We start from the raw sequence: 23,278 nt of genomic DNA on the forward strand, positions 1-23,278 counted from the left end.
TTTAATTATATTATGAATAAATGCAAATTGATGATCAGTCAATGCATTGTATAAATTCAATTAATTTATCGCCATGAATATTATACCTACACAGTGTATAGAATAAAAAAAGTAATAATATGCTATTGAATTTTCAACAAAACTATTAAAAGTTGAAATATTTTTAAAATTTGTTATCATGATGGTAGGTAAGTGTATTGTTGCGCTATGGCTATACTGCAGCCGTTACACTCGTTACAGGTATCACGTATTCACATTAAATCATGTATAGGTAAACGATACGTCGATACCTATCGTGACAACAATTAATTTTTCTTCCTAGTTGCGATGGCCAATTTAAAAGTGCCAATCTTTATTACTTACTTACTAGATAGGTACCTACTAGTGACAAATCACAAAAAAAAATATTAAGTGATTATCACTGTTAAAAAATGTACATCATACCCACACTTGTTTATTTTATCCATGTTCTGACAATAAATATATTTTTTCTTATAATAATGAGTTGTGGGACATAAATAACGAGTATCGACTACTTAGGAAAATATAATAATAGCTTAATAATTTTTCCATCGCCCCCAAAACCGTACTGCCTGTAATTTTAATATTATAATACGTACACTACAAACTAACCTGTTATATGATCTCGTCTCCAAATTAAATCGCCTCAGCTATCCGCTGACTTATGTTACGCTTTAGGCTAGTGGCGGCCGACCAACTGCACGACGTACCCAAAGTCCTGACGTTGAACAATAAATTCGTATCGAATGAACGGCGGAGTCGGCGGACCGACGACTGGAAACGGAATGAACGGGCGCCGGTACGCGCGGCGCGAAATTTCGAATCACACCGGCTCCCGATGTTGTTCCGGGCCAATGAAAGCTCGCCGTCGTCCGGTCGCGCTGTCTCGGGATTTCGTGTGTTTTATTTTCGTTGCACTCGCTCTTCGCACGATTTGGTGGGTGGAGTGATTTTTCTGTTTTCCCGCCACCCGTCGGGGACGGACAAGTACATACCACCACCTGGTCGGAAAGTTTCCGCGAAAACCTTCCAATCACGCATGCGTTGTTATCGATATATTTAAAATATTATAATCCGGCTTTAACGTCAAACTCGTTTTTATATTTATACATTGATAATAAGCATTTGTGTTGATGTAGGTATTATCGGCTCTCAAATACAATATAATATTATATTATAATATCTAATAAATAATTATATCAACTCTGTCTCTATTAGATAGGTACTGCCGTACTGGACACAGTAGCACGTTTAACCCACGAAATTTATCACGAGCGTACCTATATTATGTCTTGAAACAGATAGGGTTTTCATTATAAAAAACTAAAGTAACATCCTACACCGCTATAAACTATCCACTCGATAGTGAATGTACAAGTAAAGACTTGTAAGTACCCACACTTTCATTTGTTCTTAGAAATTAGAACAATTATATAACGTCTCTACGTCTCATACTCTCATAAACTACCTATCTACTTATTACACATATTTTGTTGATTGAGATTTTGTTTTAATATAATTATTAAAATATTTTTGGTTAATGCATTCCAATTAAAATGCATGCTATATTATAATCAAATCCCTATAAGGCTATAAGTAGGTTCAAACAGTAAAAAAAATAAAATCAATAAATTATTAACATTTTTAATACCTACCTAGGCTTTTAAAAAAGAAAAAAAATTTGAACATGTTGGCGTGTAATGCCATTTTTTAAGGAAGTTTTCTGTTCATACTCCACATATGTAGTTCAGTCATGTTAACAGTTGTATAATATATACAAAAAATATTATAGATACTTAAAAAAAATATATTTAAAGGTACTTACCTATATCATTTTACTAATTATTAAAGTAAATATTTGTTGTTGTTTGTTTTGTATAAATAAGTACTATATTAAGTGTTTTTGATCAATGATTAATGGTAGAATTGCAGTTAAGTGAATTTTACCCTCAATTAATTAATGTAATAACTAATTAATGCTTTCATTGTTTGAAATTTGAGTTATTAAATTTGAAGGCTATAGTCAAATATCAAACACTTATGTCATTAAAATTTTTTTTTAAATTAAAATAAAACCTACTTAATAAAAATTAACATAAGTATTTACTAATGAATACATCACTAAATAGGATTGCTGTGTTACTATAATTTTATTAGAATACATACATTTTAATGTTTTAATTAATTCAAATAATATAGGTAGGTACCTAACTTTATTAATATAATGATGATAATAAAAATGTTCTAGTTTAGTAAGATCATATATTCTGATATATCTTTGATATTTAAAATATTAGATTTTTTTTTTGTATGTTTATAATGGGCAGATTTATAAATCTATCTTGAAATAATGACTTTAATGATTTATTATTCTCATTATCATATCTAAGAAAGAATACAGACTGTTTTTAGTAGTTTACTAGGATTGTAACGACTAACGGTAATTTTAAGTCTATAGAATTTTGGGTGGATTTTGCCAACAATCATGACAAATATTTTTTACATTTTAAAAAAAAAAATTTCAATTTTTAATATTTCAACTTTGTAAATTTGGAAATATCTTCATAAAAGTATAAAAGTTGGTACTTAAATTAAAAGACATTTATAAACTTAGCCTCCTCCAATAGTGCCAATGGTTCCTGCCAACGAAGAGAAGAAAATAGAGTAAGGTTAATATGGTAAGAAAGCAGGTGTTTCTATTAGTTAAATTTATTTTTAAGGGGGGGTCGAGAGTATACACAAAGCATATTCATTAAAAAATCTCTTATGCCATGTAATTTATAAATAAAATAAATATACACACACATATCAATGAATAGCTAAACATATCAATATTTATTAAGCATTTAATCTGTAACTAGTTTAATAAACATTAAATAAAGCATTGGAAACCAATTTTCATGAGATATGTATAAGATTAACAAATTAAATAAAAGCATAAAAGTATATTAATTACATCTTAAGTTGTTAAATAATAAAATATTATATTTATGCTTAACTAAAAATAATCATTCAATAAAAGAATTTAACTTAAATGTATATTGAAAATTATTATGAATTTAAAATTCTTTAAATAATTTAAAAAAATGATTATTAATATTTTTAACATGAGAATTATTAATTTTAATTAGTTATACAATTTTAAAAATTGTTTTTTTTTTTTTTTAATAAAATGAATATCATCTATTACTATGTTATAATTATAAAATAGTTTAATTTAGAAACCTTACAATTTAAGGATTTAATCATTTAATGCTCACATTTTTCTTAATTGAAGTTATGATTAAAGAACAATAATTATTTCACAACGTATTGTAATCAAATTGGGTATCTTAAATATAATTTAAATATTTAATAAATAAAAGTACATGTGTTCGAAATACCAGTTTCAATAATGTAAATCCAAATAAATTTAAGAACAAGAAATTACTAGTTATGAAACAAGTAATAATATTAGTATTGAGTCAAAGGTAAAATTATTTTAACATATTAACTAAAATCAATAAAAAAAACCATAGATCGATATATCAATAATATTACTAATAGATGGACAGTAAATTTGTTTGATTAATAAGAACATATTTATATGCACATGTATATTTTAATTACTTTTAATGTACTTACTAACTGTGATTTAAATAATCTTGAAAACCAATATTCTTTATAAATTTTGTTTAATATTGTTAATTATTTATACAAATAAAAAAAACCCGACTGCTTAATACTTTATTACCAAATTTATTTCTAAGTACAGCTGTAATATATTAATTTTTTATAGTGATATATTTCAAATATAGTTTAATAAGTCAAGGAAGTATATTTATATTATAAGTAGAGTAAGTATTTATAATTATTTATTTAACAAAAATTATTGTTTGTGTATTTGCCATTTGGATAAAAATAGAATACATTAATAATTAAGTAGGAAACATTATTATTATTATTAATATTATTAATCAATATCAACATTTTTGTAATATAAATATGGAATGCATTTTTAAAAAAATATTATATTGATTGCATTGTTTTGAATATAATATACAATTTATCAAATTTATTTTCATATATTTTGTACTGTTAGCTTAACTATTTTATGATTTACATATTATAAGGAACTTCTTCCTACAATCTAATAATAAAAGTAAAATTAAAATTATATTTGAATACCAATTTTTTCTTAAGGTAAAAAGCAATAATTCAATATAGTAATAGTTCACTTTTTTAAGTCTTTTTTCAATAAATTATTACAGTTGAATATCTGTTGGAGAAATAATTATTATGTAGTTTCCTACAAGATAATATGTTTTTTTTAAATTTTTTACACACAACTAAGTACGTAATTTACATATTTTTCAAATAACTTAAAAAAAAAACAAATGATATAAATATGTAGATTTGTCCTTTATTCAGTTATTATCTCCCATGATCCAATGCGATATTTAAACCATATTTTAAATACGTCAAAACCCATTTCCAGCCAACTCCAAACAGGAACTATTTTTGAGCCTATAAAAAATGAATGAATGAAATATCTAAACAATTAACTATTATTATAAATTTACCATCAATCTCTGTCCAATTAACTGGTATTTCAGTTAATTTAAATTTCAACTTTTCAGCAATGTATAACATTTCTACATCAAACGCCCTAGTAAAAACCAACAACAAAAAAAATAATAAATAAGTGAAAAAAATTTAAGTTTTAGTAATATATTTATTTATATACCATCCATTAACGTGTAAATTATCAAACAAAATTCTTGCAGCTGGTCGAGTGAATAATTTAAAGCCACATTGTGTATCTTTGATAGTACGTACACCAAATAACCAGACATGAATATGAAAGCACACCATCAAAATAGTACGAAATATACTTCTTTGAGCCTTAGATTCTATTTCTAAATGGGCCCGTGAGCCGCACACAACCGCATGTAACTTATTAGCACATTCATTAATATCATCTAGTTAAATATAAAAAATGTATAAAGTATTAAAAGAAAATTAAAAAAAATTTTTAAGTAAATTAAGACAGTGTTGCAACTCGTGGTAAGTTAACAAATAACATATATTAAATATAAGTAAAATAAAATAAACTAAAATAAATTTAATTGTTGAATAAGATAAAAGTTCAATAACCGATAACTTATTTTTAAATAATCTATAAAGAAATAAGTATAAAATGTTGAGCATGTATCAATTGTCATTAACTATGAAATTTGTTATTTAATTATTTTATAATTTCTTAAAATGCATTAGTTTAAATTTTTACATTAAAATAAAAAATATACTATATTTATAAATTAGAATAGAAACAATCTCTAAGAACATTATCTACAGTAAGTATTGTATGGAATAATTAGTTATTTTATATAATCTTCAATTGAGAATAATTAATTATTTTTATATTAAAAAACACTGATTACATTTAAGAAAAATAATTTGAACAAAATGGAAACAAAAATTAAAAATTAACAATTTCTGTATAAATACACAAAAATATAAACAATATAAAAAAAAGTACTTCCTATAATTTTTAATTAACTTGTTAACAATATTTTTAAAAACTTAAAGTTTTGATTTATCTACCTGTTTGAAATGTGGAATACCTAGAATGTATTATTGTAAGATTAACTTTGGGGACATTATGAATTACACTATATTATATAATTCTTATGAAAAATACTTTGGTTCATAAAACATTTAATGGTATACCAATATTTAAAAATCCCTGACCAATTTTTATTTTTTATTTAAAATATAAATAACACACGTTACGCAATACGTATAAGTGTAGTAATAAACAGTATTGTAGACACAAATAGAAGTGAGACAAATGTTCATAAATTATACATATTTTTTTAGAGTTGAAGTACTATCTGGCTGTATGAATTATTTTTACTATTATTTATTATTTTATATAATAATAAATTTAATTGTCATACGATAATCAAAAACAACACAAACTAGTTCACATACCACATAAATTTAATTTTTTATCTTTACTACTTTTTAGGGGAATTTATAAAATATCAAGTTGAGTAATAAATTATAAGGTTTTAGGTTCACCTTTATTTAGTTAGTATATATAGTATCTAAATATTTCAAGAAATAATATCATATCATATTTTAATGATAATTTATCTAAAAGTACAATGGACATATAATTATATAAAATCGCTAGCATAAAATTTAAATTGTATTTATAAATCTAACTGAAATTTTAATAATTTCTAAATTTAGATTTGTACTTTGATCTTGTCTAAATTAATAAATAAGTATTAAATTAATGAAAAAGCATTTTTTGCAAATACATAATTATTACTTATGAAACAAATTTGTTAGAATATAAAATTTCAAACATAATATTTTGATTATGGATTGTCCATTATTCTTTAGATATTTTAACTATTTTTAAATGAGCAACAAAACCAAGCCATTTGGTATTTTCCAAAATGACAACTATATGTACAAATAAAACCATACAACTTAAGAGATAATTGATGTAGTGTTTATTTATGTTTTTAGTAGCTAAAGTACAAAACATCTCGTATATTATATTTTATTATTACTTGGTGCTAAGTAGTGTAACACTGTTTCTAATTTATCTAAATCTTCAAATTTTGTTGCACCGTCAGCATCGGCAAATAACAATGTACGTCCACGTGCACTTTGCATTCCCTGTATAAAATATATTTTAATAACTTAATACTTGGAATATCTCATTCATCAGTAAAAATTCTACTCACCAAGCAAACTGCACCTCCCTTTCCACGATTTTCTTGTAATTTTAAAAGACGTATTCGATCTGAACCATACTGTTGTACATACTCCATAACAATATCACATGTTCCGTCGACACTTCCATCACTAACAACAATCACTTCAAATGTCGACTTTCGACTAACGTCAGTCAAGAAATGCAAGCATGATTCGAGCATAGGCCTTACTAAACACAACATTTTAAAACAAATAAAATAAAAAAATTAATTTATCTTACTCCTGTCTTGCTCGTTGTACGCAGGCACTATGACTGACAAATCCAAAGTGCATTCATCCTTCAGACTAGGGAACAGTTTTTGCTGACCGTTTTCGTCCATGAATTGTTTTTCATCGTCAGTCCTACGCTGAAACACGCAAGGAGATGTCCTGAAGTACAACATCCAGTACACAATCGATATACACAAAAACTGAAACACAAGAAAAGTTTAGAGCGTAAACGAACGAAAAACGCGACTACGATAAATACTAACTAAGGCTCCGAAAATTATTTGTGTTATGAATGGAAACAGTTCACTGAAAGTGATCGTCGATAACGGCGAGCCAATATGGTTATTAATCATTACCGCGGCCGCTGCCATTATCACGTACACGTCATGCAAATGCGAACGAAGTACAAAGGTGAGTGCTGAGTGCTGAGTGCTTGAAAAGTTAATAAAGCTATTGACGAGATCCGGGAACTGTTTTGGAAACAGAAAGAGTTGTCGGTGACGAACCGCCGCGGTGGAACGGTATCAGTCGGCTGTCGACTTTTATTCCTTATTCCTCTTATCGTTATGGGGGTAAGAAAGACACGTACAGAATTCAGTAGACGTCTTATCTCATACGTAATGTTTGATTATAATTTATTGTTATTGTTATTTTTTATAATATTATATACCGTACGTATGAAATAGTTTACGTTTGCTGATAACAGTTTTATTTTTTACCGATTAAAATTTTAAATTTATTACCCAGTTTAATATAAATATTATGTTATAGTGTTTTTCGTTCAACTTTGTACATAATACACGCACTTGTTTGCTGATGATGACTGCAACAAGTGTGTTACGACAACATAAAAATGAGTAAAAATATTAATAACTAATGCTATTGCTCAAAAATACACGTCCTATCTGAGTATATGTTAAATGATATTTTTTGAAATCAAAAAAATGAAGTGTTTATTTCATTTCTCGTTGATGATTTTACTGCTCATTCGACACAGCTCCTGTTCGCGTCATTATGACAGACATCGTCTCTTACAATTAAGGTGTGTCTCAACATTTCCTGTTTTTGTCCAAATCCATAGAAGAATTAATTTGTTCTTTGTCTTTTAAAGATCGGAGGTGAAAGAAATGTTTGAACATGCATATCATGGCTATATGAAATATGCTTATCCTTATGATGAGTTACGACCATTGACGTGTGATGGTGTGGACACCTGGGGCAGGTACATATACCTTGTTCAGTCATTTCAATAATGAATATTCAATAAAAATGTTATAACTTATTTATAGTTATTCATTATCATTGATTGATGCTCTAGACACTCTAGTTGTGATGGGACTACATGATGAATTTAATAAGGCAGTTGACTACATAAAATATAATGTTTCATTTGATGCTGATATCAATGTATCAGTTTTTGAGACAAACATAAGAGTTGTAGGTGGACTGCTAAGTGCTCATATGTTGTCTCATAGGTATACATTTTTTCTAAAAACTCAATATAAATTACAATACCTACTGTTCATAACTAAACATTATTATTACCATGTTATTATTATTCTTTTTAATTAGAGCTACAACTGAATTAGAAATTGGATGGCCATGTAATGGACCATTGTTACGCATGGCTGAAGATGTAGCTAGAAGATTATTACCAGCATTTGATACCCCTACTGGTATGCCTTATGGAACAGTTAATCTTCGATCTGGTGTACCCGAAGGCGAAACAACTGTAACTTGTACAGCAGGAGTTGGTACATTCATATTAGAATTTGGAACTTTGTCTCGGCTAACTGGTGATTTTATATTTGAACAGGTAAATTATAAGTATACTATAATATTATTATTCACCATCATTTTAAAATATATTTTGATTTTTTTCAAATTCAGCTGAGGTGATTTACAATTTAAATGAACTGGTTAAAAGTGTATAGTTAATTGTAATAATTTAAATAAAAAATATTTAATAGGTATCTATTTAGTTTATTTTTAGTATTTATTTAGCTTAAGTAATTCCTATCTTCTAAATTTCTAATTTTGATACAAATGTTTTAAATAAATATTTTGATCATAAAATATACAGTAATTTAATGTTAAATTAAATTTTTTATACACAATGTTCCATAGTATTTGTTGCTATCAATTTACTTTTGCAATTAATAAACATTTTAGGCTATCCAAGTATTCCAAAAATTATAAATTAAATTCTGAACATAGCTGGTAGTAATTATTTGTGACATAAATAGCTGTTATCTGTTCAATTTTTAAAATCATTATTATTTAGATTTTGAATATTTATCTTAATTAATGTTAATTAAATCTAAGTAGTTTGATCCAATTTCCAATTATAATATTTATAAATCAATAAATTACACCATAATAATATAATCTTACTACTCTGTAATAAATCATTTTCTAAAATAATTAATAGCCTAATATATGTGTAATAGATGAAGCTTCTTATAGTTCAATTAAAAATTAATTCTTATAATTCTATAATAAAAATAATAATATATTTACAAAGGAAGTAGTAGGTATATTAATAATTATGGACTTCGACAGAGTATTTATTGTATATAATACATCCTATACAACATATACATCAGAGGTCATCAATATCTTTAATATTAATATTTCTATAAAAAATACAAAGCTTAGTTGTTGTTGAAGCTTTATTTAATAATAATTAGGGACCGGATTTTATCTTAAAGAGATATTTTAGATCTAATAAAAAATGTGTACAATTTAGATCATTCTAACTGAAATGAACCCAAATAAATTTTATATATATATATATATTTATATATTTTTTTAGTATGTATTTCGTACATATTTTAATGATTTTTGATTTTTTCTTTGATTTATGACGACATTTAACATCATCTGCTTCGTCTAAAACAACAAGATAAGTAATTTTTGACAATCACCAAATTTAATATTCTACATTATCTAAACGGAATTTATGTACTTATTTTCGGCATGCCACTAATTGACTAGTTCAGTTATTACACTAGTAGGTATGTAGGCATACTGTATACACTATTGTCGATATTGGTATTGCCGTACGATAAAAATATAAAACAAGAAAGTAGTGTTTGACAATCGTTTTTGGTAGTCACGTGTACATCTAATTGCTAATTTTTTTAATGCTCGGAGTTGTAATATCAAAATCGAAAAACGAATTATTATTTAAAAGAGTTTCCTATTTTATTTGTATTACTTTTATTTTATATTTATTTTTTTGTAATTTTCAATATTAATACATTTTTTCAATATTTACATATTTTAAGAAAAATTGGTACATGTACCTATTGATTTTTTTATTACAATAAAATCGGTTCCGTAATAATAATAATAATAATAATAAACCAAAATGTGCTAATAAATATATAGCCTTTATATTTTTTATCTAATGGAAAATATATATATTTATTTGTGTAAGTTCAAAACGTATCATTTGAAATTTTTGATTTTTAATTAATAAATGATAAGTGATACTAAAATTAATTTCTTAGTGATATTATTTCATTTGTTTATTCTTTTATAACTATCTTGGTCAATTATATATTATTTCCTTTATAAAATAAATAACACAAATACAAATTTACCAATTTATGCAATAAATTCAAATTAGAATTTCTATGATTCCATTAACAAAATATGAATTTGTAAAATATTTATTAACTGTTACATCCATTTCAAAATTGCTTATTTGATAATAACTTTCAATTTGATAAGTAGAGTTAGGATGTTGATGACTTTTGTATTTATTTTCCTTTGATTTTATACAATACTATCTTAGTTAAAAATTTGTTTCATGCTCCCCTGATTCAGATTATTTTAATTTTATTTTGCATTTTTTAGCTATAAATGCATTTAAAAAAAAAAATTAATTTCATTTTTCAACATTTTTAAGTCATTTTTTTATATTTTGAGTCATTGTTTGTAGTTTTTGTACAATGTAGTGGCATTTTTTTCAAATTTTAGATTTTAAAGAAAATTTGTATAATATTAAAAAAAAATAATTTTAATATTATTATTGTGAGGTTTTTGTTGTGATTAAATTTTCCTTGTTACGATAAGATTTAGTGTTTGAGTGTTATACATTGATAAAACAAGTGCTCTTTTAGACATACACCGATCATACACGCTTATCGAATATTACATTTATAAATCGTATGGAATAAATGTATATTATTGTTTATTAATATTATAATTTGTATTTTAATTAACTTAACCTTTACTATGACATATCTCTAAAAAAAATTATTATTTATAAATATTTTTTTTTCATTTATTTAATTACAGTTTTTGAAGTTTTTAGGGCAATTTTGTGTGTTTATTAAAGTATTAATATCCTAACTCTATTGGTAAGTTTTCAATGTTAATTAGATGAAAATTTTATATTTTAATCAGAGGTTATATTTATGTAATTTGCATAAAATATAATTAACAAAACTTAATGTATCCAAATAAATAATTTCAAATCTGAATAGAAAAAAAATTAGTGTTAAATATGATCTGAATAAACAGAACACATGTAGTTTTTTCAATGAAAAAAATTGTGCCTTCCTTACTAACCATTTTCTAGACCTTAACTGATAAACTACTAAAATTATTTATGCATTTATAGTATGCTACAAAATAAAATAATGTTTTTTTTAGTTTTACCAGATTATAATAATGACATAATGTAATCGCTAATGATACATTATTGTTTTGTTTATGGAAATTATTGAAGCAAGTATGATACACAACCAATCTATTTATACCTATGATTATAATAAAACATTATAGTAAATTAATTTTTCATTGATAAGCTATTAGCTAATCAAAATATATATTAATAAAAAAAATTTTCTATTAAAAATTCAAAAAAAAATTGTAAAGACTGGTAGGATATTATAATTTGGAACTCCCAATAGACTTCACATGTTAATTTTAAAATACACTTACCTAACATTCCAGTTCAAAATAATAAAATTTCTAAAATTGTTTTTCTTTTGATTATTTTAAACATTATAACTGTAAATGATATTTTATTATTTGATAGGTAGCTTTAAAAGCTCTTCATTCGTTGTTCAACCATAGATCTAAAATGGGATTAATGGGTAATCATTTGGATGTGGCCTCTGGATTATGGATTGCGCATGATTCAGGCATTGGTGGTGGGATTGATTCATATTTTGAGTACTTAATTAAAGGCTCTTTGCTATTTAACCTGCCTCATCTAAGAAGTATGTTCGATGAATTAAGAAAACCTATTGATAAGTACTCAGCAACTTCCACTGGGTGGTATTTTTGGGTGAACATGCAAAAGGGCCAAGTTACAATGCCCATATATCAGTCATTAGAATCATATTGGCCAGGGCTTTTAAGTCTAATAGGTAATTATACCTTAACATCATTAATAATTCGGATATTTAATATTATGTCACTGTAATATAATCTTTTTAAGACTTATTTTGATTTTATTGTTTTAATTACCGTATGATAAACTTTTATTAAATTTAATTATTTATGAGTATAATATTTTAAATATATTTTATTATTTTAGGTGACATAGATATTGCCATGAAATCAATGTCAAATTATCATGATGTACTTAAATTATACGGTTTTACTCCTGAAGTTTACAATGTTGTCAATCAAGAGGCTGCCAGAGATTCATTCCCATTACGCCCTGAATTAGTCGAGTCTGCAATGTATCTATATAAAGCAACTAATGGAGACCCTTATTTACTAGACATAGGTAGCGACATTCTACGTTCCATTCAACATAGTAGCCGTACACGATGTGGATATGCCACGGTAATATACATATTTATACATATTAATTTGTATTAATTTAAATTTTTCATATTTTTAAACAAGAATAAAAGCTGTGTTTGAGTAGTGTTTATTTTAAAACAATTTATATACATTTTAAATTACTTATAAGTTATAACTTTTTATAAAATAAAAAGTATTTGCTCATGCACAGTTTATACTCTCCTTTAAAAATTTGATAATATGTAAATATGCTCTAATATTTAATGAACATAAGCTTTAATAAGAATCTAGTATGTAGATTTACTATGTTACTAAATGTTTAAGATAGATATAATACATGTAGTGGGTACAACGTCCTATTAATTCATCATCTATAATATTGATATAAACTCTACACAACTAAATCAATATATATATTTTCAAAGTGATTACAAATTATTTGTGTGGTTTTCATGGTTATTAAAAAAAAATAAAGTGTTAAAATATCAAGTATTATATATAATACATTCAACTAGGTAAACAATCGACAGATTTTTTAAATCAATAGACTACTTACTTTTTCTCAAGGTAGGCAACACATACATCATACATATATATAATATATAAATTAGGTAACATCAAAAAAATTAAATATTATAAAATAAAATGATAAATACAAATACAAATAGTTGAATAAAGTAAAATAAAATATAATAAAAAATAATTGCATATGAATAGACTATTATATACATATTGTGTGTATGTATATACTGTATATATTATATACAGTATACACACATAGTTATATATATATAACTTCAATATAATATATTCAATATATTTTACATACATAATATGTAAGTAAATTTAGTTAAAAATACACATTTTTTAGTAGAGAAATTTATTGTTTTGTATTAAAACGGTTAATAATTTTTTTATACAATCCACATAAACACATCTTAACTTAAAAGTATAAATGAGTGTAGTGGTATGATGTTAAGGGTAGGTACTCTGCAAAATGTTGTTATATTAATATATTTTTCTAAACATTCAATAATTGTAACTAATTAACTACCAGACTAAAAACAAATTTTAAAAAGTAATGAATATTACTTTATTAAATAAATAGCAATACTCCTTTTTATTTTTTTAGAATATTTATTTTAAAGTCAATATTAATTTTTACCACGATAAAGTTTTATAAATTAGGTTATGATTTTCTAGCTTGAAACCAATAATCCTAGTTAAGTTGAAATAATTTTAAATAATTTGATGAAGTAAAATTTGTTTTGACTATTTATTAGATTTAAAATAAAATGACGTACATCATAAGTAATAGCAGAATTCAAAGCAATTTATATAAATTATTAATTTTTTAAACTTTGTTTTTAGATTAAAAGTTGCAAAAAGCATTCCCTTCAAAATAGGATGGAGTCATTTTTCCTTGCTGAAACAACTAAGTATCTTTATTTACTTTTTGACCCCGATAACTTTATGCATAATGATGGAAGTCATGGCAAAGTTTGGAACACAGCTGGTGGTCGTGAATGCATAGTCGATGCAGGTGGATACATTTTTAACACAGGTAAAACTTTTTTAGTTTTACGTATATGTTGTGGTATTGCTTAACTAATGTTTTAGATTTTGAGCGGAATGAATGTATTCCTCTAGGAATTTTATCAAATTTACAATGATGCACGTTTTTATTTTATTTTTACTGTCATATTTTGAAACAGAACTTTTTCTTTATTTTTAAAAATTATCAATGGATTTTGCAACAAACTTCATATAGATTATAGTTGATATTTTAGAATCAAAAGTATGAAACCCCTACTATTTTTTTTTTAGCTTTTGGGAAAAACTAACAAAAATATAAGGGAAAAATGAAAATATCCAAACATCTGTTTTCAGAAAAATTTATTTTGCTTTTGTTGTAATTCAGGATAGAATAATTGTGGAGACTTAAAACTTTTTGCCATCACTAATATTATTATTTTCTATAAATTATGATATTTTAAAATAGTTAGGCTAATATCAAGTTAATTATTTCACAAACCTATTCACACCATTATACTGTGCACATTTTGCACACGGACATGGGAGGGAAAGTTAAGAGGACATAATTATTTATTTAGCAAAAAAAATATATAAATAAAATGTATATTTTTAAATTTTAATGTTTAATGTGAAGAATGCAATTGTTTCTTATTTTTTTTTATTATTGCAACAATGGTTGTCAACATTTGTTAACACAAGACACAGTGAGTTCAATCTAGGACACATCGCCATCGCTATTTCGACGTGAGGCCACTTCGCCGTTAAAAAATATCCAATATGTACCTCTTTTAAAAGGAAAATTAATCTAGTTGGTACTTTAGGGGGTCAAAAATAAAAATGTTCAGTAATTTTCAAAAGCCTTAGGAATAACCATAAAAATAGTGACGAATTTTTACGCATAATCAGTTTTTGACAAAGTCGATTTTTTGATTTTACTGTAACTCAAAAATCAATGATTGTATATACTTGAAATGTTCACCAAATGTTTATATTAGCGTTATTTCTATTTATGATTAAATTTTCAAAATATATTGACTTTTTTTAAGCTATTTATAGACTATTGAAAATTTTTCTAAGTTTTTTTTTTGAAATAACTATAAAAAGAAACTGGCTATCCAAAAAACTTTTGAAATTTAATACATGGTTTATTATAAGTTGTAGGTATTTATTGTAGTAATAAAAAAAAAATAAAAAATCTTTAGTCACAATTTTTGTTTATAAGCATTTAAAGTTCAAATGTTTACGAAATATATCAAAATTGCAAAAATTTGCAAGGAATTTCGAAGTTGAGTATTCTTAAAATTTTTGTGAATTATACCTAAGATTAAAAAATTAAAACGAGGTTCTTCATAATTTTTCCTTCAAGTAACTGAAAAAAAATTTTCTAGGGATGAAATAATTTAATGAGCGTATGAAATTTAATGTTTACGAAATCGCGTAAAATTACAATATATTACAATTTAAATATAGGTCATAATATAATATATCCTACTAATTATCCTAGACTAACAAATCATCTTCGTTCAGAATCGTTTTTCGCATACAATCATTGCATTCAAATTTAACACATCCATTATAGTGACTTACTCTCCATCTCTAATATACAGCAGAGCGATATCATCTTGCCCACCTTTTTAAAAATTGTTTGGTGGACTTCTCCTCGCTTTATTTTTGCCATAGCCGTATTTGATCTATAATAATGCATCCTATCGGGTATTTTTTAATGGCCTTACGTCGAAATGGCGATGGCGAAATGGTTTAACGGCAAAACGGCGACGGCCATTTGACCGTGTTCGCAGTGAATTTGACAATTTCAATTTGCTTCAAAATTACACTTCACAATTATATTATGATGAAATTAATTAGAGTAACATCTTTACAGCTTCATTGGAAACTGTTAGATAAGTTTCTTGTATAGACAACAAAAAACATATTTTCGATAGCAGTTTTATTCATTTTTAATAAACTATCTTCAAATATTTCATTTTTTTTTATCATGTCATGTTCTTGAAAAGGTTTAGAATTCTATTTTATTTGTTGGTAGGTCTCCATATCACTCAGAAAATTCTTGTTCAAATAATGAGTGACTACTTTGTGATGTTCGACAAGTCTTGTTATAACTTTTCCTCTCGATACCAGTTTATATATACTATCTATCTCATTACTATAGTATTTTATTTTTTGTATATTTTGATTTTGTTCTGATTTTTATGTGTGCTCAATTGTTTGATCAAAAAGTTATACAACGTGCTCTATTGTTTGATAGTCATTTAGAATGTTTTTTGTGTAGAATATGTATCATTCAATTCAAATTTAACAAATTCATTATATTGACGTACTTAATGACCAAGGTATACCTGTTTTTGTTTTAGTTTAAAATTTTCATAAGCTTGTTTATGTGGTTATTCTCACTGTAGACTGTTATTAATAATATTTTTTTTTTTCGTAATTTTTATAACTGATGTATTTTTTTATAATCTATTTAGAGGCACATCCTATAGATCCTGGAATTTTGCACTGTTGTTACATGGCTGACAACAACGATTGGTCGCATCGCCAACAGCCTAAATATCAACGTTTTATGAAATCGTCATTGGTAGTTGACAAAAAAAAAAGAATCAACCAGTCAAGGTATGTATTAAAAAAAAATTAGAAATACAAATATTATTTATTCTTTATGGTTTTGCATGCATGGTATCACACATTCTTTTCTAGAAATATAAAGGTCAAAAACAAGTTTTATTTTTAAATTTTTGATTACTCTGATATAATTTTCAATATTTCAATATATACTATATCAAATCTTCAATTTGCACGAATGCAATTCTTATAACTTCCATTGATATTCAAATTATTTTATTTTTCTATTTTGGTTAGTTGTAATAAATTGTATATATTATTTTCACTCTTACATTATAATTAAGGCTTGGGACTTATAGCACTTAAAATCTTTAAAATAAGTGCTTAAAAACATCATTATAAGCACTTGAATAAGCATTTAAAAAATTTAAATTTGAACAAAAAAAAAAAAAACTTTCTTTTTACATGAAAAAGTAGGTACTAGACATAATTTATAACCGTGTTAAAAATAATATAATTAAAGACTACAAAAAATATTGAAACAAAATGATTAGGAAAAGTTTCTAACTAAAAAATCAAACAAAAAAGAATCTTTAAACTTTTAATCACAATTCAAAAAATTTCAAAATTATTTGCACAGAAAATTATAGCAATAAACATGTTTCCGTCCTTGTTAATAGGTTCGAGAATCGGGAGATAAAGGTATACCCTCCATTTATTTTCTGTATTTATTTATTCTTGATGCTTGGTGGTATTACTTTTTGATTCATCCGCCCAAATAATAATCATGAATTTATGTTTTTCAAGTACAAGCATATGCAGCATATAAACTGTAAATACTCGACTGACCGGACTGACCGTATTTATTAATTTCAATTTTCAACAAATATTATCTGAGGTACTACGAACTATTATTTTTTTAACTGCTTGAACTACAACAGGAATCGCTATGCCTTAAAATTATATAATATTAGAGTGTTTATAATTTAAAAACATAAAATTACATCTTTAATTATAACACTTTTAAAGTGTATTTATGTATGATCATTAATCAGTGATTACTAAACAAGTTTGTGAATAAAATATGTCAAATGCACACAATTAGTGATCTCCCTTGTTGAAGGTGTTTGAATGTTAAATTCTATAACAATAACATACACCAGTCACCAATAACATTACATGAATACTGTTTGGCAACCAAATTGTTCGTACTATTTGCAATAATTGCTTTTAATTTATTGTAATAATGGATTATACTAGTATAAATGAAATAATTATCTGAAATAGTTTGGACTGTTTGGAGTATTAATTGTTACTTGTTGATACGCTAACATCAATTTATTGATAAACACAGACCATAGAAAATAACTTGTAAACACAATTACAAATTAGTATTATTTTTATAGACCTAATGTAAAATATCTATTATTTTAAATAATCGTGATGTTAATATTAATTTTCATTGATTACCGATTTCATACTACAAATGATTAAAAAAAGTTTCCAACTAAAAAATCAAAAAAAAAATCTTTATATTATAAAAAAATTAAACTTAACTTTCGAGACATTTTGCCTTATTGTTTATAAATTTTCTGAAAAAAACATAAAAAAGTATAAAAACTGGAAATAAGCATATTTTTAAAAAAAATTTGAAATAAGTAAAAAAAGCACTCAAATTTCATAATATGACATTTACAAACGTTTACAACTAATTTTCAAGATAACGTCTTTCTGCATAGGCCATAGACGATCTGCGTAGTCTTTTACACTCGCCTTTAACCGTTTGTACAAAAAGACAATAATAATTAATAACGCGTATGAGCCCGATATCTATTGTTCTATTGTTGTGTGTGTGTGTATTTTGTCATATTCTATTTAATATTTATAACTTATTCTTATCCTTAATGGGTAACAATTATTATAATTATTGTAATTTGTATTAAACATTTTAAATTTAAAAAAGATATGATTGCTTAGGCGCACATCATTATATCCGTCATCCACCCTAGCCTTTTTGTGATGCGCCATCGCATCAAAAGGTGAATATAGTATACAGGTGTCCCACGGAGATCTGTCAGATAAAATAATGAAATCACTTTTGTTCTAATCAATATTTTTATAAAATTCTTTTTAAATATAAATCATAGGCACTTGTATTACATTTTTGGTATACATTTTTTTTTTTTAATACCGAAAATAAAAAACAATATAAAAAAATTCAAAATAGCCAATTTGTAAATCTGATTAAAAAAAAAATTAGATGGTAAAAACATTTATTTAAGTCAAGTGGCTAAATTTTTACAATTTTTTTAAATATCAATATTCTCGTTAGGTAAATTACGATCTAGCTAGTTTATGTTAAAAACATTATAATTTCAAAAAATATAATTTTTTTTTTTAAATATTTTATATGAACATTTTTAAATAGGTGCATGTTAAAATCTAACTATTTTTTTATTGTTTTACATAAACTAGATGTAATTTACTGAACAAGAATATTGATATTTAAAAAAATTGTAAATAATCAGCCACTCGACTTAAATAAATGTTTTTACCATCTAAATTTGTTTTAAATTAGATTCTTAAATTGGCAATTTTGAATATTTTGGAAAAAATTTTATGAATTTTTTAGTTTTTTATTTTCAGTATTAAAAAATAAAATAATAAAAATGTAGCGCAAGTGTCTATGAATCATATTTAAAAGAATTTTTTTTTAAATATTGATTGGAACAAAAGTTATTTCATTTATCAGATCTTCGTAGGACACCCCGTATAAATTTAAGTCATTTAGAATTTTATTAAAATATGAAATTTATACAACGAATATTAAGAAATTATGTAAATAATGTTAATAATATAAATAAAGAATTATGCGTACATCCATATTGAGATAATATTATAAGTTTTATATAATGAACACTTTTCTTATAAAATAAGACATGAATATTGAACATAATATTAAATATATAATATATTCTATTATAGCAAAAATGCATAATTTCATTATTATTAGATTAAATTAAGTAATTATAATTATAATTATAAAAATTATAAGCTTACATTATTTTAATAGATTTACATTTAAAAAAAATATGATTGCTTAGGCGCACATCATTACAATTTACAGACTATAATTACTACATAAACATTTACATGGCACGAATTTGAGCACTTGGATAATTTCCTATGTTTAATTCCTTAAAAACGACCAGTATAGAATTTTATTAAAAATACTCGCATTTGTTGTTTCCGTCTTATTAACGCATACCATATTAAAATATACGTTTGACAGCTCTAATGCTGTACGTTTAATTTATATATTATAGGATATGACTTATTATCAAACATAAAAGTAAGAATATTATATATGTTTTCTCGACAATATTTTACGGTATTTTAAATTTTAACAAGTTATAAGTAATAAGTACCTATATAAAATATTAATATTTAAAAATATTTATAATTCACTTAAAATATTGTAAACAACCAACAAGATAACACAAATAATGTTCTTACCTTAAAGTTGAATAATAGGTCAATTCGCTGAGTTCGCTTTAATATTTAAGCTAAACATACTAAATTGGTTCTACTAGACGCAAATTTACCATGTTGTACGTTTGTAAGATGGAGCAACACACGCAAATGTGGCATCCTATTAATTGTCTGTTTTAATAATTCTATAAAACTTATTTTTCTTAAAAATAAACGACCATTTTATGTATTTTTACTTAACGTGTGTTGTATATTTGTATATGTAGACGATACCCTTTATATAAAATATTATGAAACAAATTATTTTATTACTCCCTAAGCTAACATCGAATGTGTCAATTTGCGACTATATGACTAGTTGAGTACATAGTTTCATCGAAAATATAAATTTATAATGCAAAAAAATATCATACAAAAATGTGAACTTTTTCTTATTTTGTATTTTTCTTTCTTTGTCTCCAGCTAAAGGCACTGTGACCGGAGAGAACGGCAGTTCCGCAAGCGGCCACGGTTTCACCGTGGACGAGAGTAGCGTCTATTGGACGCAACAGGCACACGAAGATCAACGACCGCAATTCAAAAACGACCATCAAAAACCGCCATCGGTTCCGGATGCGATTTTGGGCGGATCACCAACGATGAAATCGCTGCAGCCACCGCCGATGCCGCCTCCATCGTCACGACCGCCAGTGATTTATCGGACGGACGACCAACTACAGGACAACAGGAGACAAGATGACGTTGGAGAAACTGCTGACGATGGTGACAAACAGTTCGAGTCTTCGACTCAATCACAGGAGAGTACCGCGAACTCGGTCGTTTCCAGTTCGGCAGCAGCGGTCGATTCGAACGAATTCCACGACTACGACGACGGTTTTAAAGATCTGACGACTTCCGATCGCCGATATCAGCAATCGACGTTGACCGATTACAATCACGACCGTGATGGCAACGGTGACGACGAAAATTGGAAAGCTAAACAGCACCGTTGGACAAGCGAAAAACGGCAACAGGACGACGATGACACCTCGACGACCGGCCATGACGACGGCGACAACGGTTATCAAGTGCTCTCGTGCCCGGCGACGAATAACATTTACACGCATTTCCGGTGGTGACGACGGGGTTATAAAGAAATGCCTTGTTGATTTATATATTTATTATTATGATACTTTTTTTTATGATTTTGTTGTTGGATCAAAAATATAAAATCGTTTATAATATTATTAATAACGCTGCGTTGTTCAATAATATTATAATACGTATATAATTGGGTAGTACGTGCATGCCTGTCTGTTCTGAATACATTGTATTTATTGTTTTATATATGTATTTCATACTATATTCTGAATACTTCAAAAAATTGTTTTTAATATACTAACTATTTATTATTATTATTATTTTATGTCCATAGTCTGCTAGTCCACAGACCAAGCACTGACCAAAAAGTAATAATAGGTATCTACCTAACTATTATATATTTACAGTGTTATTTACTATTTTGTTGTGTTTAATACATAAGACTATATTTTTTATTTGAGATACATGATGTGTTTTAAGAATATACGGAATATTTTGGTACTTAGTGATATGATTATAAACAGGGCTGGGCAATATACCTCAAAAAAAGTATCTAAATACAAGATACAAAATACTATAATATTTTTTAAAGATACTAGATACAAGATACATGTATAAGATACAAGATACTAGAATATATTTATTTATTATTATTAATTTCTTAATTTACCTTGGATACCATTTTCTTACGTTAAATTTTATCATACATCATTTATATTATATTATAGCGTATAATAATGTATAATAATACGGTATGTATTGATCATTAACAATATAATTTAAAATGACATTTGAATATTTGATACACTTAAAATAATAATACTATATTAATAAACAAACAAAATAATAGGTAAAAAGATTTACAGTCTATAAAAAATATATAAAATATCGCTGATATAATATTATCGTCAGGACGTTAGACACCAAAGTTACTTTAATCTAATCTTAAAATATATTTTTAATTATTGGGCAATTAGGAAAACTGATATATAAATGAAATATGAAACATAGTTTTTGAATGAATCTAGTATCTTAATAATAAAAAGATACTAGATACAAGTCAATAAATTATTTAAATACCCAATAGAAGATACATTCAAATTATGTATCTCGATACAAGATACTGCCCACAGTGTCCAGCCTTGATTATAAAACATAAACCTATTAACGACACTATTTTATATTTGTATATAATATTATTAATAGCTATTCAACTAATTATAAATACTTTTTAATTGTATTTTTTTAATGATTGACGATTATGCGTAAAACCATCTTTAGCCTATACCTTAGAACTACTAGTGAAGAATTGATCATTACCCAACATTTTTACCAAGTGAAGACAATTAAGTAAATTCAGGTAGTTGGTCGTATTGCGTGGGCACATGTGGATTGTGGATATTATAAATATTTCAGTGGAATAATCACAAACATATTAAATATGTATAAATATATATATATAATACATATAAATTGTATAACGTTTACGCTATAAGTAATTAGGTTATAAATATAATTCGAGCTATGTTGTATAACAGATTGTATCAAGCCCGGATTAAGGGGGGCAGGGGGGCATGGCCCCAAGCCCACACAGATATAAAATAATAGTAGACCCTTGGCGAATAATACGTTTGTTTATTAAATCAAAAATATTTGGATATAATAATAGTAGTATATTTCGTATATCAAGAGAAACATGAACAATTATTTATACAAGTACCTAACATTTTTATTTTTGTTTTTTAAAAAGTAAGAAATAATTTATAAATATAATTTATTTTTGTCTGAAATACTTTTATTTGTCGGTCAC

At 25.5% G+C, this 23,278-nt stretch overlaps 2 protein-coding genes across 4 annotated transcripts; one reads left to right on the forward strand and one right to left on the reverse strand.

The window, feature by feature from the left end:
• Positions 1-4,403: 4,403 nt before the first annotated feature.
• On the reverse strand, positions 4,404-7,576 carry LOC132924357 (dolichyl-phosphate beta-glucosyltransferase). The gene is made up of 7 exons (XM_060988611.1): positions 7,272-7,576; positions 7,019-7,208; positions 6,768-6,967; positions 6,591-6,699; positions 4,748-4,982; positions 4,584-4,669; positions 4,404-4,527 (listed from the first exon to the last, which is right to left on the reverse strand). Exons 1-7 carry the CDS (start codon positions 7,377-7,379, stop codon positions 4,424-4,426), a joined length of 1,032 nt encoding a protein of 343 aa, XP_060844594.1. The 5' UTR covers positions 7,380-7,576; the 3' UTR covers positions 4,404-4,423.
• An 80-nt stretch (positions 7,577-7,656) lies between these two features.
• LOC132924356 (ER degradation-enhancing alpha-mannosidase-like protein 2) lies at positions 7,657-21,969 on the forward strand. Of its 3 annotated transcripts, XR_009661314.1 has the most exons (10): positions 7,657-8,050; positions 8,120-8,230; positions 8,298-8,483; positions 8,581-8,824; positions 12,062-12,395; positions 12,566-12,819; positions 14,152-14,344; positions 16,803-16,947; positions 17,704-17,794; positions 20,851-21,037. XR_009661314.1 is itself a non-coding variant. In XM_060988610.1 (9 exons), the coding sequence occupies exons 1-9, from the start codon at positions 7,929-7,931 to the stop codon at positions 21,504-21,506; spliced, it is 2,244 nt and encodes a 747-aa protein (XP_060844593.1). In that variant the 5' UTR covers positions 7,658-7,928; the 3' UTR covers positions 21,507-21,969. The 3 variants fall into 3 exon arrangements, 2 of the variants coding, with proteins under 2 accessions (XP_060844593.1, XP_060844592.1); XM_060988610.1 differs by lacking the exon at positions 17,704-17,794 and having other exon boundaries at positions 7,658-8,050; positions 16,803-16,932; positions 20,837-21,969; XM_060988609.1 differs by lacking the exon at positions 17,704-17,794 and having other exon boundaries at positions 7,661-8,050.
• Positions 21,970-23,278: the final 1,309 nt, after the last annotated feature.

Source organism: Rhopalosiphum padi, chromosome 3, assembly GCF_020882245.1.
Source record: "Rhopalosiphum padi isolate XX-2018 chromosome 3, ASM2088224v1, whole genome shotgun sequence".
In the NCBI taxonomy this organism is placed as follows: domain Eukaryota; kingdom Metazoa; phylum Arthropoda; class Insecta; order Hemiptera; family Aphididae; genus Rhopalosiphum; species Rhopalosiphum padi.

Coding starts and splice junctions, on each gene's coding strand:
- LOC132924357 (XM_060988611.1), bottom strand. CDS start 7,379: ATGGCAGCGGCCGCGGTAATGATTAATAACCATATTGGCTCGCCGTTA. Junction 7,209..7,271: donor AAATAATTTTCGGAGCCTTA/GTTAGTATTTAT, acceptor CTTGTGTTTCAG/TTTTTGTGTATATCGATTGT. Junction 4,528..4,583: donor TAATTGGACAGAGATTGATG/GTAAATTTATAA, acceptor CATTTTTTATAG/GCTCAAAAATAGTTCCTGTT.
- LOC132924356 (XM_060988610.1), top strand. CDS start 7,929: ATGATATTTTTTGAAATCAAAAAAATGAAGTGTTTATTTCATTTCTCG. Junction 8,231..8,297: donor GGTGTGGACACCTGGGGCAG/GTACATATACCT, acceptor ACTTATTTATAG/TTATTCATTATCATTGATTG. Junction 8,484..8,580: donor GCTCATATGTTGTCTCATAG/GTATACATTTTT, acceptor CTTTTTAATTAG/AGCTACAACTGAATTAGAAA.